The sequence below is a fragment of the Haliaeetus albicilla genome, chromosome 4 (genome assembly GCF_947461875.1).
Source record: "Haliaeetus albicilla chromosome 4, bHalAlb1.1, whole genome shotgun sequence".
Lineage (NCBI taxonomy): Eukaryota > Metazoa > Chordata > Aves > Accipitriformes > Accipitridae > Haliaeetus > Haliaeetus albicilla.
This window is the reverse complement of record NC_091486.1, coordinates 42,142,672-42,156,833: the sequence shown is the minus strand read 5'-3', so window position 1 is coordinate 42,156,833 and position 14,162 is coordinate 42,142,672. Positions and strand designations below refer to the sequence as shown.

Below are 14,162 nucleotides of genomic sequence, written 5' to 3'. Positions count from 1 at the left end.
CAGCAGGTAGGGTCTCTACACTGTTCCGTTATTGCTCTTGGGACTTGCTGGATGGGAAACACTGGGCTTGCTATTGCTGGTCTCCAGTTGCAAGGTGTCGTTTCATCCTGAGTGCATAGAAAAGCACAAGTAATGTTCTTGGCCAGTTAAGGAAAGTAGCATAGATGAATTTGATCCTTATCTAAAACTCCTGCTGACTTCAATGTGGTTCTGATGCAGCATTCAGGAGTAGAGCCTGGGACAAAGAACTCCTCTTTAGCCATAAAACTGCTTTATGATTTATAACGTGTAAGAAAATCCTAATTGTTAGAAGTCAGAGGTCAGGCAAAGCTGTGCTGGTGTATATTTAGAAAGCAAGTTGTACACTTCTTTCTCTCCAGCCAACCTAAATCAGGAAAAAAATTTGATGCCAATAATTTGTCAGCAGGAAGGAATAATGGAGACGTTTCACGTAAGGAATTTTAGCAAGCTCCTAATACTGCAGGGTGGGGAGAAGAACAGATATTTTTAATAATTGAGAATAAAATCTGTATGAAATAAAGCAAAAAAACAAAACAAAAACCAAACAAAAAAACAACCAAAAAAACCCCCAAACCAAAAAACCCCACCCAAAACCCCTATAAGCTTTGATCAGGCATACTTTGTGACACAGGACTTCAAGTTGGCTTCTCTGACCTTTGGAGTCCTATCGTGCTGTTCACTTAAAGTTCATGAGACAGATGCTTCTTTTGATTTCAGACAAGTGCATGACTTCCATGCTCACTTCCAGGCTCAGCAATAAGTGATTGCTAACTCACTTGTTTATCTAGGGTGCATACTGAAGACAAGTGGTTAGGAGATGGGCAAAGGCATCAAGCGTAGAGGAGAGGGTAGAAGAGATACAGAAAAGAGCAAGATGTCCTTTTGTGAAAACCATTTTTAAAATTTGAAAACCCCTACTTTTGGATGCTTTCTCAAGTGACAAAGCAGCCGGTCTCCTAGCTATAAGTCTGAGTTAAGTTTAAGTTGCACACACTTTGAATGAAGCAAGTATATTCATAGTCCAGCAGCATTTTTGTGCCTTTGCTTGAAAAGATGATCCTCTTAAAAAAAGTAATCAAAAAAGATTTGACTAGCTGTAGATTGTGTAGGTGAATGAATCCATGGATGCTTCCCATGAATGAGAGGAGGACAGGACAAAGAGTTACAGGAACATGAAAACATTGATGCTGAAGCCTGATCTACAGAATAGTGCTTCTGAACTATTTGCTATTCAGTTGTCATTTTGCTGCCCTCAGAAAATCCAAGAAAGCCCCTGCATGAACATCAAAGCACTTTGATTCTAGCTTGGCCACTTTCACTCATATGGAATTGTACCTTCCTGTGTGATCAGCTTGATGATTTTGAGAGACTCTAAGAAGACTTGAGGTACTGAGAGGCTCCCTTCCTAAAGACCATTTTTATCTAATGTCCTCATTTCTAGAAAGTTCCATAGTTTGGGCAGCTGCTCTATTTGACCCTATAGGAATGACGTTCAAATTAGGCTGAATTAGAAGAACATTCCAGCTGTAATTGTTATCTTTTTCTACTGACCTTTGTATTGACTGTTTCCTTCCTCCATTATTGAAAGGAAATTACTGGGAGCCATTTTCCAGCCTTCCTCCTCTTCCTAGATTGGGGTGGGGTGAAAAAAAAAAAAGAATATTAAGATGTAGAAACTTCTCAAGTATGAAAAAAGTAATAATTTTCATTGGATTTTTAAAGATTAATTTTAATTTGAGGAATAAGATGCTGTTGTCTCATCAACAAAAATCTTCCTAGCAGGCTATAAGGAAGTTTTATCCCTTTGGAGAGGAGAGGGGGTGTCTGTTCATCAGTTGACCTACTGAGGTCACAAGAATTAAACTCAAGCTTGTTTGAACATGTAATATAGGTAGGAGACTTGCAACATATAAATGAAATTACTTTGCTATTTTTTCAGTTAATCTTATTGTAGGGCTGCTCCCTCCCCCCAAAAAGGAATTCCCAACTTGTGGGTAATTCAAAACTGTTGAAACCTCATTTTAATCTGTAATCAGAAAGAAAAATAGTGATCTTGGTGTATCTTGCAAACCAAAATATTTTGTTTCAACTTTATAAAAACATTTTGACGTTTTTCTCTCTAAAGTAAATGACATTGACGTGTTCCTGAAACAGTTTAATTTCATTGAACCAGTATTTCTGATGGAAAAACTCATCAGAAAACAATGAAAGTTTCTTCATGTTGTATCAGTCATAAGTCCTCAAAATGTTATAAGGTAACAGTTATTAGTTGCAAAGTAGATTGCTGTTTGGGGATGAGGTGAATGTGGATTTATGCAAGATAATGTAAGTTGTATCAGACTTTGCTAACCAATGTGTAGTCTGTAACCCACTGGTTATCAGTAAGATATAAAGTGTAGTTCTTGCAATAAGTAAAATGAAACAAACCCCCTATATATGCCTCTGTAATTAGGTGCCATGGCATACCTGCTATCAGCAGATAGAATTGCAGCCAGGTCATGTGAATTATTAAATGTGTTTTTAATTAAAGTGTTATTATAGTAATTAAAGTTTGGGCCCAGAAGGACATGCAAAACCTAAATACATTTATCACTTCTACCCTATGCTCTATAGATGTATTTGAAAGAGATTCAGGAGTTTCTTGACTAAACATCAAGAACCATTTGGGTGAAATATAAGCAATAGTTTGAGGATTTGACACCCAGAGCTCAAATTCCCAGTTACTCTTAATGTATTCTCAGTTTTTGCAGGGTGTGGCATTTTGAGATTCATCCTTGGATCTTTTGCAGTAAGCAGAATCTATTCTTTTAATATTTTTCCATAATTTATAGAATATTATTAAAACATGATGTTCTAAGAGGAAATATTGATAATTGCTAATTAATTAACCCCCCCAAACAGCCTAAAAATGGGTTATTCATTTTTAGCCTCTTAATAGCGTAGGACACACTAATGTTTCTTTTATTGTTACAAATAAGCCAATAAATCATTTTAATTACGAGCTTCAATGATTTTATACACTGATATAAATAATAGTGTTGTGTCAGTTTCATTGATTTTAATCAAAACCACTCCAAGTCTAAAGGACAGTTGCAGAATGCTGTTCTGTATTCCCTCCTGCCTCTATTAACAGCGTAAGAATCAATGTAATATAAAGAACTTCTTTTTCCTTGAAGTCAGTTGATATATTTTTCTATGTTCAGTTGATTGATGCCATGCTTGTTCTATGTTAAGTGCACTAAGGCACTTAGATTGAAACATACATTGTTGGTTCAAAGGAGACATATGGAAATAACAGTTTGACTATATTTCTGAAGCCTTCTAAAGCCTAGCCCACACTAGGTGATTCTCATTCAACAGCAGGGAAAATTTTGAATTGACTCCATTGTGCACTTTTGCTATGGAGATTTTTGCTAATGGGTTTCACCTAAGGACAAAATGTGCCTCACTGTTAAACATTTCTGGATGCACAGCCTTGCTCATGTTCAGTGAGACAGACAGGTTGCAGCACGCTACTGGGCGAAGCAGTCCAGACTGGTCTGACGTGTTCTGCTATTGAAAAGAGGGATCATACAGTACTGAAGTTGGTGGGGGTTTTTGTTTTGTTTTGTTTTTTCTTAGGTGCCCAATGGGAAATCAAATCAGCACCTTACAGAGAAAAGAAAGTGAAGTTACTTTGACATCAAATACACCTTTTTAAAGATTGCTATCTGCCTTTTCAGAAATATTTAAATTTCCTTCTGGGATCAAACTCTTGTTTTCTTTAAGTACTGAGGTTAGGAGCAGGGCTTTTTTCTGCCTGCATCACTATGACTTATAGCCTACACTTATTAATAAGAATCCTGCTGTTAGAACTTTTCCAAATACTTCTCAACTGGTCTTAAATGCTATTTTTTTTTTCCCCTGTCAGTATTATAACCTTGGAGAGAATGTTCCCTTTGTTCTTTCTCAATGAACCATAGAGAACCTGATATAATGGCTTAGAATTTTACTTGACAGGACTTGTGATGGCTGAAGAGATGAGAACGACATCAAGTTATAAAGCCCCAGAGCTCTATATTGGTATTTCACCCCATTTCAAAACAACCTTGTGGAGGCTGTGAGGGGATTGAGATTCATTTTTGGTATTGTTGGTTCTTATCTAGTGAAATGTGCAAAACCAACAAAGAATCAAATTTACCCCGTGAAAGTCAGATTTTTGAGCAGATGAGTGAGTTGCTATCCAGTTTCAGAAGTTTGGGTTGGGTTTGGTGGTTTCAGCGTGCCTGAACATTAATGTCTCACTTTGACTTACTTAGACTGAAGTGTCTGGAACAGCCAGCCTTTTCCATTGCCTGTGCAAGACCAGAGGCATCACAGGGGTTTGTTCTGGGCCAGCTGAGTTGGGAAGGAGCAAGGACATTAGAGGACACCCTTGTGAATGCTCCCCAAAGGAACCTGTCTGTCTGAGATGTTATAGGGTTCTATAACTGTGAATGACAATGGTCTTTAAAGTCTCTAATTTCAAAAGCTTTTCTGAGCTGTTGCCTTCATACATGTACTTTTATCTGATCTTTCCCATAGAGTTCTGCAGTGTATGTGCTGATTTAAGGGGTTACACCATGAATTGGTCCCTCAGAGCTGAACTCAGTACTAGTACAAGTCACCAGAAGTCTTATGGACAACAAACAACTTGGTATTACTTGGCTTAGGTCTGCAGGCCATTACCCTTTCTCCTCTGTTGCTCCTCCAGGTTGGCTCCACTCTGCCACTAAGATACAATGAGGTGGTACCAGTAATCACCTTCCACTGTGTTGGGTTTTGTGGCAAGGTTTTGGTAGCGGGTGGGGGTTAGAGAGGTGGCTTCAGTGAGAAGTTGCTGGAAGCCTCCCCTGTGTCCGACAGAGCCAATACCAGCCGGCTCTAAGACGGACCCACCGCCGGCCAAGGCCGAGCTAATCAGCGATAGTGGTAACACCTCTGTGATAACATTTTTAAGAAGGAAAAAAAGTTGCTGGGACACACAGAAACAGCAGCCAGAGAGAGGATTGAGAACATGTAGGAGAGACAACCCTGCAGACACCAAGGTCAGTGCAGAAGGAGGGGGAGGAGATGCTCCAGGTGCCGGAGCAGAGATTCCCCTGCAGCCCGTGGTGAAGACCCTGGTGAGGCAGGCTGTGCCCCTGCAGTCCATGGAGGTCCACGGTGGAGCAGATATCCACCTGCAGCCCGTGGAGGACCCCATGCTGGAGCAGGTGGGTTCCCGAAAGAGGCTGTGACCCTGTGGGAACCCCGCGCTGGAGCAGGCTCCTGGCAGGACCCGTGGATCTGTGGAGAGAGGAGCCCATGGAGCAGGTTTTCTGGGAGGACTTGTGACCCCATGGGGGACCCACGCTGGAACAGTGTGCTCCTGAAGGACTGCACACCATGGAAGGGACCCATGCTGGAGCAGTTCATGAAGAACTGCAGCCTGTGGGAAGGACCCACGTTGGAGAAGTTTGTGGAGGACTGTCTCCTGTGGGAGGGACCCCATGCTGGAGCAGGGGAAGAGTGTGATGAGTCCTGTCCCTGAAGAGGATTAAGCGGCAGAGATAACGTGTGATGAACTGACCATAAACCCCATTCCCCATCCCCCTGTGCCACTGGGGGGGGTAGGTAGAGAATCCGGGAGTGAAGTTGTGTCTGGGAAGAAGGGAGGGGAGGAGGGAAGGTGATTTGAGATTTGGTTTTATTTCTCATTACCCTACTCTGGTTGATTCGTAATAGAGTTAATTTTCCCCAAGTTGAGTCTGTTTTGCCTGTGATGGTAACTGGTGAGTGATCTCTCCTGTCCTTATCTTGACCCATGAGCCCTTTGTTGTATTTTCTCTCCCCTGTCCAGCTGAGGGGAGCGGGAGTGATAGAATGGCTTTGGTAGGCACCTGGTGTCCAGCCAGTGTCAACCCACCACACACTGCTTGCAGCATTATGCCTTCACTAGTGCTGTGACATTGCACCCTGTGATAGTGTCTCCCTGATGGCGAACTACTGCCTGAAGACAAGTGTTGATAGGAACTTAAATTCCTGTTTGCACAGGAGCAACCACTACCCTTCCTAGTTGGCAATGCAAGATCAGGCTTAAAGAGCTCAGAAAACCCATTTATGTATGCTGCTTCTTCAGCCCGCTGTGCATCTTCATCTACAAAGGGAAAGAAACACCCCCAAAACCCCACACTTTGTTTTGTATGACCCAAAAAGCATCTTTTCTGGTTGAAAACACTATCTAAGTTACAAGTCAGTGCTTAGATATCTACCTCCCAACTAGATTGATGCATCCTAAGTTTGTGTAGTTTAAGTTCCTGGGTAGCTGTAATGGGAGCTTTGGCCAGATTAATGGATGTTGTCCAAGAAAAGCATCTTCTGTTATATGGTTTTTCTAGTGTTAGGACTTAAAATTAATTTGTGTAAAACTTGAAGTGAAGAGTAAGCTTTGCCCCAGAAAACTCACCCTTCTCCTCCACATACTTGGCGAGAGATTAATGACCCTTATTAAAAAAATACATTGTTTCAACTTTGTTTATAAAGTAAATGAGAAACAAAAGTTGCTGCTTCAGCAAAAGCCTACAATTTTTGTTGCATAGCTCACTTCTGAAGATGCCCTTTGGTCTTTCACAGGTGTTTTCCTCAGTGAAGTTGCTCCTGAAAGAATTTGGAAGCATACCTTCTGTGAAACCATACCTTAGTATATCAAAGGTTTCAGGGAGTATATCACATTAAGTGGCATCCACTGTGACTTGAAGCAAAGAAGAGCTCATACTGTAAGAATGTGGGCTGAAAATACATGACTGCTATTTACAGGCTTACAAAGTATTGGCTTGCAGTACAAAAGATGCAGCTGGCCTATGTGGAACTGTACCTATAAATTAGTTTGAAATGCATGCAAGCTCTGATGCAGGTATCTGACTTGAGGCTAAGGTTCTCACTTCCTAGTTCTTGTGTGAAGGGGTGGCAGTAACTAACTTCTCTGTACCCAACACTAAAAGTAGAAATACTTGGTTAGATAGCTCAGCACCATTTTGTTATCTGCACAAAAAAAGCAACAATGCTTTGTAAAAGTGCTTGCACGCCGTCTTGGCAACAATGTCAAAGCCATAAAGAGTATTTTTCAATTCATTTGTGTCTCTCGCAGTCTGTACCTACATCAGCTCTTCCCACTGAGCTGAGTCATAGCTGTACAAATGGTCATTCCTAAAACATGAGAAGTAAAATTCAGTTCCCCAGAATCATCAAGGTAATTGAAAGGCTGAGAGGGACTGGCCTCAGGCACTTCCTGTGTCTTCTGAAGCCTTGGTGACCATTCTAATGTAAACTAGCAGCCTCTGCCCACACATGGCTTAATAGGCTGGACTTTGGCTGTTTTCACAAACTGCTAACTATTTTTACTCCTGGAGCTCTTACTTTCTTTCCAGTTTTCTGTGGCTTTTTTACTTTTGTTTTTTCCTTCCCTTGTTCTTTTTTCCCCTTTTGGGCTTTTTTCTGCAAAGCCATCTCCTTTCTGGCAGCCAGTTCTGCAGTGACCTGAAAGAGACAGAAAGGAATGTGAAGAGCTGGTCAAACACTTTCATGTGCAAGGCGTTAGATGTGCTTGTGGAGTTATGAACCAGTGTGTATTTTTTCTCCCTCACTTCTATCTTTCCAGTATTGGGGGAACATGATATCCAATACATTGCTTGGTAGCTCTCTATGAACTCCAGAGTGGCTGACCATTACAGAGAAGTCCTTTTAATTTATGCTGAGGGCACTCCCACCTGCAAACTTTAACACAGATGCTGACTATCCCAATATATCATTGGAAAAGAGGTGATTTCTGTCCCAAACCATGAAGGCTTTTATAGAGTAAGACCAATTCCTGAAAGCACCCAGAAGCACAATATCCTAATGGCATACAACTTAAAGTTCCCTCTGGACTTGGACTCAGATTATGAATTTGTCTTAGCGTTTCTAAGGCAGATTGATTATATAGAGATGGATTTTGAGAGATTGCCCTGAGGCATGTCTAATTTCAATACGTGGCTAAAGACTGAAATTGTTCTAGTGCGCGAGAGAGATTGGATAGAGATATTGTGACAAACTGACGGATATACATGGATTGCCCAGCATCTTTAGCCCTGCAAGCCAGTAGCAGCTGATAACTGAGTAAAGATACATAATTTTCCATAATTTTAGTTCCTGGCCATTTATACCTTATTATCTGAAAAAAATGGAGGACTAAATTTGCCGCTTCTACTGTTCTCTTGTTCCCAGGCGCCTTTCATTGTGTTCTTTTGTAAGGTCATCTGCTGATGAGTGTAAATCAGAAAACCTGTGGCCACTGAAGCTTATTAATGGACCATTAATACTGATAGTACCATGAAAGAGTAGAAAATAAAAAAATTTTCAGTTGTAAGATATGTTTCCTGTAACAGTAAAAATATTTATTTTTTAAAGAATGCCTTTTAACATATTGAAGATTGGACAGTGGAAGGGAGATGATAACAAGGGCTATACTTTGCAGCCAGTGAAATTTCATTAGTAGATTTCCCCAAGCATTTCACTATCTCACATTTAATTAAATATGGTAATTTAAACCCCAAGCACCATTCAGTCATATCTTGCGGTGATAAGCAGTGAAGCATTTCATTCCCTGGGATAGATTAACAGATTGACTAGAGTTCAAAATAGGTTTTTAGTGTCCCAGCAGGCCTGTTGTATCCAAAACCAACAGAACTACTCAAAGTGTATCCTTTACTGTAGCGCTAATACCCTGCCAGAAATCCAACCTTGTCACCTCCACCCTCTGCTCTTGACTGCCTACCAAAGGGTAACCGTAACAGTTTCCAGCACCTCAAGGGTGGGTTTATCCAGCAGGATACCTGTAAGCACCCATGTGATTGACAAAGGTTTTAATTTTAAACAGTGCTTTTTGAGTTCTACTGGTAATATTTTAAGTATATCCAGACTCTGATTGGAATGATTTGCTTTCATGTTTTTATACAGATGAATGATACTGCAAGGGGTTATATAGAGTTTCTGTTCTCATGAACCTGCTATAATGGGACTGAATTGTTGAACTGTCCTCATCCTTCTGTCTTGCCTTCAACCGTTTTGTAAGGTGGCAAGAAAAAAGTTGTTTACTATTTTCAGAACTGTAGTATGAGCTATGGCACTAACTCTTGACCTAACTGCTCATATAGGGAACAGAAAAATGGTGCTTGTAGTTAGCACTGAATGAAATGTGCAGTGACAAGAAGCCGTATCTAGAAACATGCATAGTGACTGCAGGCACATGGTTGTATGCATCCAAATAACACCTGTGCAGTCTCTCTCCTGGATGCCTTGGCAATAGATGTCATCAGAGGTGCCAAGTAGTTTTGGTGAAATGCTCCAAAGCCATGCAGCTGGCAGTGCTGTTGGCATGTGGAGCCTGACTTTTTCTGAAGTGGCTTTCTTCTTCCCAAAAGAGAACGACAGAGTAAATATAATTTTTTCCATGTCAGATATGTCTTCTTCTCTATACTCCTTTGGTGCAGCTTCTCCAGCTCTGCTTTCACCTCTGCTCTAAGCAGCTTTGTAATTGCAGAGGACTGGGAGCTGGGGTGAAGCTGGCTGTGTATCTAACCTTGAATGGCTTATACTCTTCTGTACAGAACAATTTCCCCTCCAGCTACAAGAAGATGCCTGAAGAATCTGACAAAAGAGGAGGAAAGAAAGGTAAGGGCAAGCAAAGGTTAGTTTGAGATACTAAGCAATTCACCCACATTATAATACGGGTTTTTTTGCCCTGAAGAAAACTTAATAGTGGAAATAAAAGCAGATGTCTTAATTTATTTTAGACTGCCCTTTTCTTTGCTAGGTTGCCTCCTTTTGCAATGATGCTGAAAGCACTTGGCAAACTCTTAATATTGAGGAAGAGAGTGTTTCAGTAAGAGCAGATGAATTTTAGCCTCCCTTTTTTTTTTTTTTTTTTTCCTAGTCTTGATGCAGGACTCCTGCTGTGCTAGTGATGACTCTTCTCCAGTAACATGTTCTTCTGAGGCTGAAAAGATGTATTTTCCTCTGAACCAATATGCCACAAAAGTCAAATTGACTTTTCTATTCATACATCAGTTCAAGTGTGTTTCCCAACTTTTGCAGAGCAAATCCCCTTTTTTGGGAAAGAGAGGGGCACTAAAACAGAACACAGCCTATGAATGGAAATGCCTGATACTGGTTTACATGAGCCAAATATATGAAAACCTCTAGATGCTAGTAGGACTCGCTTATGTTCTGCTGTCCTCAGCCATAGGAAGCTTGGTGTTGGCTTAAGCAAGCTGATACTTGAGGTAAATGTTCTTCCTCAAGAATAAGCCCTTCCTTCATCCTTTGAAAGAAGACCTTACTTGAACTTCTTGCCTTCTAGTGTTGTGGGCATAAATGAAAAGCAGGGATAGAGAGAGTTTGGGAATTCTTGATCTCTAGCTGTGGCAGATGAGAGCCAGTCTCAGAGCCTAGCTCTAAAACCATTTGGAACAGAAACACTTTATATGTACATAGCCTAAGTGTTCCTGGAGAGAAAATTTGTTGTCTTTTGAGTATTAACTCTACAGGAAGAAGCTGTTTTGGAATCTAACAAAAGACATGTTCCTGTTCAAGAAAACAGGACTGTTTGAGACGGGAAGGGATGTCATCCCCATGTTGCAGAGCAGCATGCCAAACGTTGGACTGCCTATTTGCATCACTTGCACATAACATGCAGTATGCTGTAAATGTGCTTCCCCCTGTTCTGCACCCCTAGCTTGAGGACACTTAATTGCAACCCTTTCTATAGGCTCGTTATTCCTGTAAGGTGATATTACTTTTTTGTCAGTTGGAGGAGATGTTATTTTCATCACGGTAGGCCTGGGACTCTGCCCAATCTAGCTAGCAGAGGGCCAGTGTTCTGAATTCATTCCCTCTTACAGGCAAATCCGCTTGTGTAGCTTTTAATAATGTAGCGTTCTCTTGGCAAGGTATTTCTGAGTGTTGTTTATTTTTGGGTGTGCACCTGCAAGCAAAGTTTAAGCTGTTTAAAACAACTCCAGTGATCTGTTTCTTGCAGGAATTAATTCAAAATATTGAGTGTGATTTCATAGCTTTATGGGATCTTGCAAAATCTTATGGTTGGCTTTAACAAGACTGCCAAGCATTTCAGTCCATGGTTGATAACATGCTCTAGGTTTTTTTCCATCTGGCAGATGTTGCTCAAGTGTAGTTTAACTCACCAGTTTAACTCCCTCGCTGTTCTGTTCATTTTCTGGCAAACATTTCAAAACGTTGGTCTCCATTTAATTCGTTTATGAAAAATTTGTTAGCTTTCCTTGGTGTGGGGTTTTGTTTTGTGGTTGCTTTGGGGGGGAAGGTGGGTGGTAGAGGTGCAAAGGGGTTGTTGATACTGCCTGGCTTTAGGCATACAATCTAGACTACTGACTTCAGCCAAAAGAGATCATGATCATAGGTAGTGGAGAGCCGCTGGACTAGGAGTCTACCTGCTGAATGGCTTCATTGCAGTGAGTTGTTGTCTGGAGGTGAACACATCTGCCTGTTGCGTAGCTGAACAGAGACTGAGTACTATTTCTGTCCTCCTGTATGGTTAACTTGAAATGATCACAACATTTTAAGGCTTTGAGGTGCCCAGCTCCAGCTGATGGCACTGTGTGTTTATCACTTGTGAAAATCCAGCCTGATAATTTCTACAAGGAGCATCCAGAATAGTGTGAAACGGGAAATAAAGGTGAGCATAACTGTAGGCATCTACTTCTATTACTGAAAAGTATACTTCATGTATTTGCTGTCAGGATAAAAGCATATTTGCAAAATGCTGGATACAAAAAAGTACAACTCCACAGAGCCTCTTGAGTCCTTCTCTGACACTTTAAAGCTACTTGTGATACATTCATTTGGTAAAAACAAGTAAGATCGTGTCTGTGTGTCTGTGTGTGAATACTGCAGTACCTGATTGCATAAAAGCATTTTACTGTCCCTACCTGGGAAATAGTCAGGGTTACTAACTAAATATTAACTAACTACTGGGGATTTCTCGCACTGCCATTTACAATCAAACTGATTACTGGGATTCATGGGGATCTTTAGGTGTTGGTAATAATGAATACTAATTAGCAGCACAGTATTGCACAGAGTGCTAAGCGAGGATCAGGAGTATATGTTTGCACAGCAGCTAACACATACTTTTTCTCACCCTTTCTTTAGGTGCTGCTGGATCAGATACTGCGATTACAGTAATGTGAAAATGACTTTGTCCTCCATGCAGCAATTGAATGTACAACCAAAATCTTGGTAAGTAAGCATCTTTTTTTTTCCTGATAAGTTATTTAATATTGGAAATGAGGGGAAGTTGGGAGAGGGGGAATGCCTGCTAAATGGCAGCTCTCTTGGCTTATTTTCATGATGATGAGACTTAACGAACTACAGGAAGAGATCATAATTTTGTTGGCAGCAGAATAAGGGCAAAGCTAAAAATTGTCACATCTGATGATTATCTTCAGAGCAAAACATAAAAAAAACATTAGGGATAGACAACTGAACAGATGCAGGGAGATTACACTGATGTCTCACAATCTTAAATTTCTCTTGAAGAGTATGTAAAGTAGAGAAAAGCTTCTTTTCAGTCAAGAGACTGTACGTATTCTTCTGAGTAAACCACCAAGTACTTTGCATTGGGATCTCTTTGGCATATCTTTTTGAAAGGTATTTGTAAAATGTCATGAAAGCAGGTTGTGTGGAAGGCCAGCTACATTACAAAGTCAAGTAAGGTCAGAGTTGTCAAAGGATAAAGAAATATAGAATATATAATAATGCAGCAATGGTTCGTGAAGTGATTAATTTGTATTTTATTTTCCCCAAAGTGTCTTTACCTAAGTCTTATAAAATGCTCACTTTTTAAATACAGTTCAGTCTTGATTTTTCATGGAGTTTAACTTGGGAGTAACCAACCCATTCACAGAAGCTAATATATACAAGAGGTGAAATCTTGTCTCCCCTGAAGTCAAGGACAAAACTCCCATTAACTTCAATGGGGCCAGGATTTCATTTACTATGTTGCCCAGTAGGCCAGTGTGGAACAAAACCAGTTGCCTTGGGGATTTTTAATATGTAGCTGACTCAGTTGAACAAAAAATGCTTTACTTCTCTGACATTCAGGTAAAATCATGATCGTACTGAACTTTCTTTTGCCAAATGCATCCTGCATATCTGTTAAGGTTATATTACATGCATTCTGCTCTCAGTTGTGCTGGCTAAAAAGGGAGAAAAAACAGAACCAAAAATCTTTGAAAATCAGATAATTGCTAGTGAAAATTTGTTGGGAAAAGAGAGGCAATTTTTTTTTCTTCCAGGTATTTTTCTTTTATGCAGGGAAAATGGGTAGTAAAGCAATCTCTCTAGACTTTTGGCTTCATTTATATTTTTTTTTATGCAAAGAGAAAGCAGATGCCCTGGAACAACAGCAAAATAGCTGAAGGTAGGAATTCAAAGCTGGGAGTAGGACAGGAAGAATATATTTCTCCAGAATCTACTACCATATCCAGTTTTGCTCAGTATAATTTCTTGTAACATTTTTCTTTGAGTTGTGTTTATCCTTGCTGGTGGTAGCAGGTCTAATTAGCATCATGTTCCCTAAAGTCTCCTCCAGAAATAAGCCATACTTGCTGGGTGGCTCCCCTGCTGCTCAGTGCAGCCAACAAAGCCTTCTTGACTCGGCGTTTCTACTTTAGAAGCTGAAAACTTAACTTGTGGGTCTCCTTCACTCTGTCTGGGACTGAACAACTGAGTGGCTTAGACACAGAGGCCAGCAGGGTTGACCTTGGCATACTCTGAACTTGGCTAAAACCAGGAGCATGCCCTGAGCTCGTTTTAGAGAGGCATGGAGAGCTGCTTGTAGCAGTTTCCTTGCATATTTTTGTAAGCAAAGTAAGAAATGGTTAGAGTACTGTGCTTTATGCTGGGCTAGTCTGTATTTACCACCCCTCAAACCACACAGAGACTGCTAATATGCCCCAGGCTTTTCCCTATGATTCCAGGAAGGAGTGAATCCAAAAATATTGTTTTACCATACTTGCATCAGATCATCAGTTCAGGCAGCTGATGAACACAACAGTCTGTCTCAACAG

The 14,162-nt window shown here is 40.6% G+C and overlaps 1 protein-coding gene across 2 annotated transcripts in view; it reads right to left on the bottom strand.

The window, feature by feature from the left end:
- The window catches only part of IQCA1 (IQ motif containing with AAA domain 1), a 113,163-nt gene that overhangs the window by 43,777 nt on the left and 55,224 nt on the right, over positions 1-14,162 (bottom strand). For both annotated transcript variants that reach the window (XM_069782131.1, XM_069782132.1), the window contains exons 8-9: positions 7,438-7,557; positions 1,573-1,648 (exon numbers count right to left, since the gene is read on the bottom strand). In XM_069782131.1, coding sequence (XP_069638232.1) covers positions 1,573-1,648; positions 7,438-7,557 — 196 coding nt within the window. The remainder of the gene's footprint in view (positions 1-1,572; positions 1,649-7,437; positions 7,558-14,162) is intronic.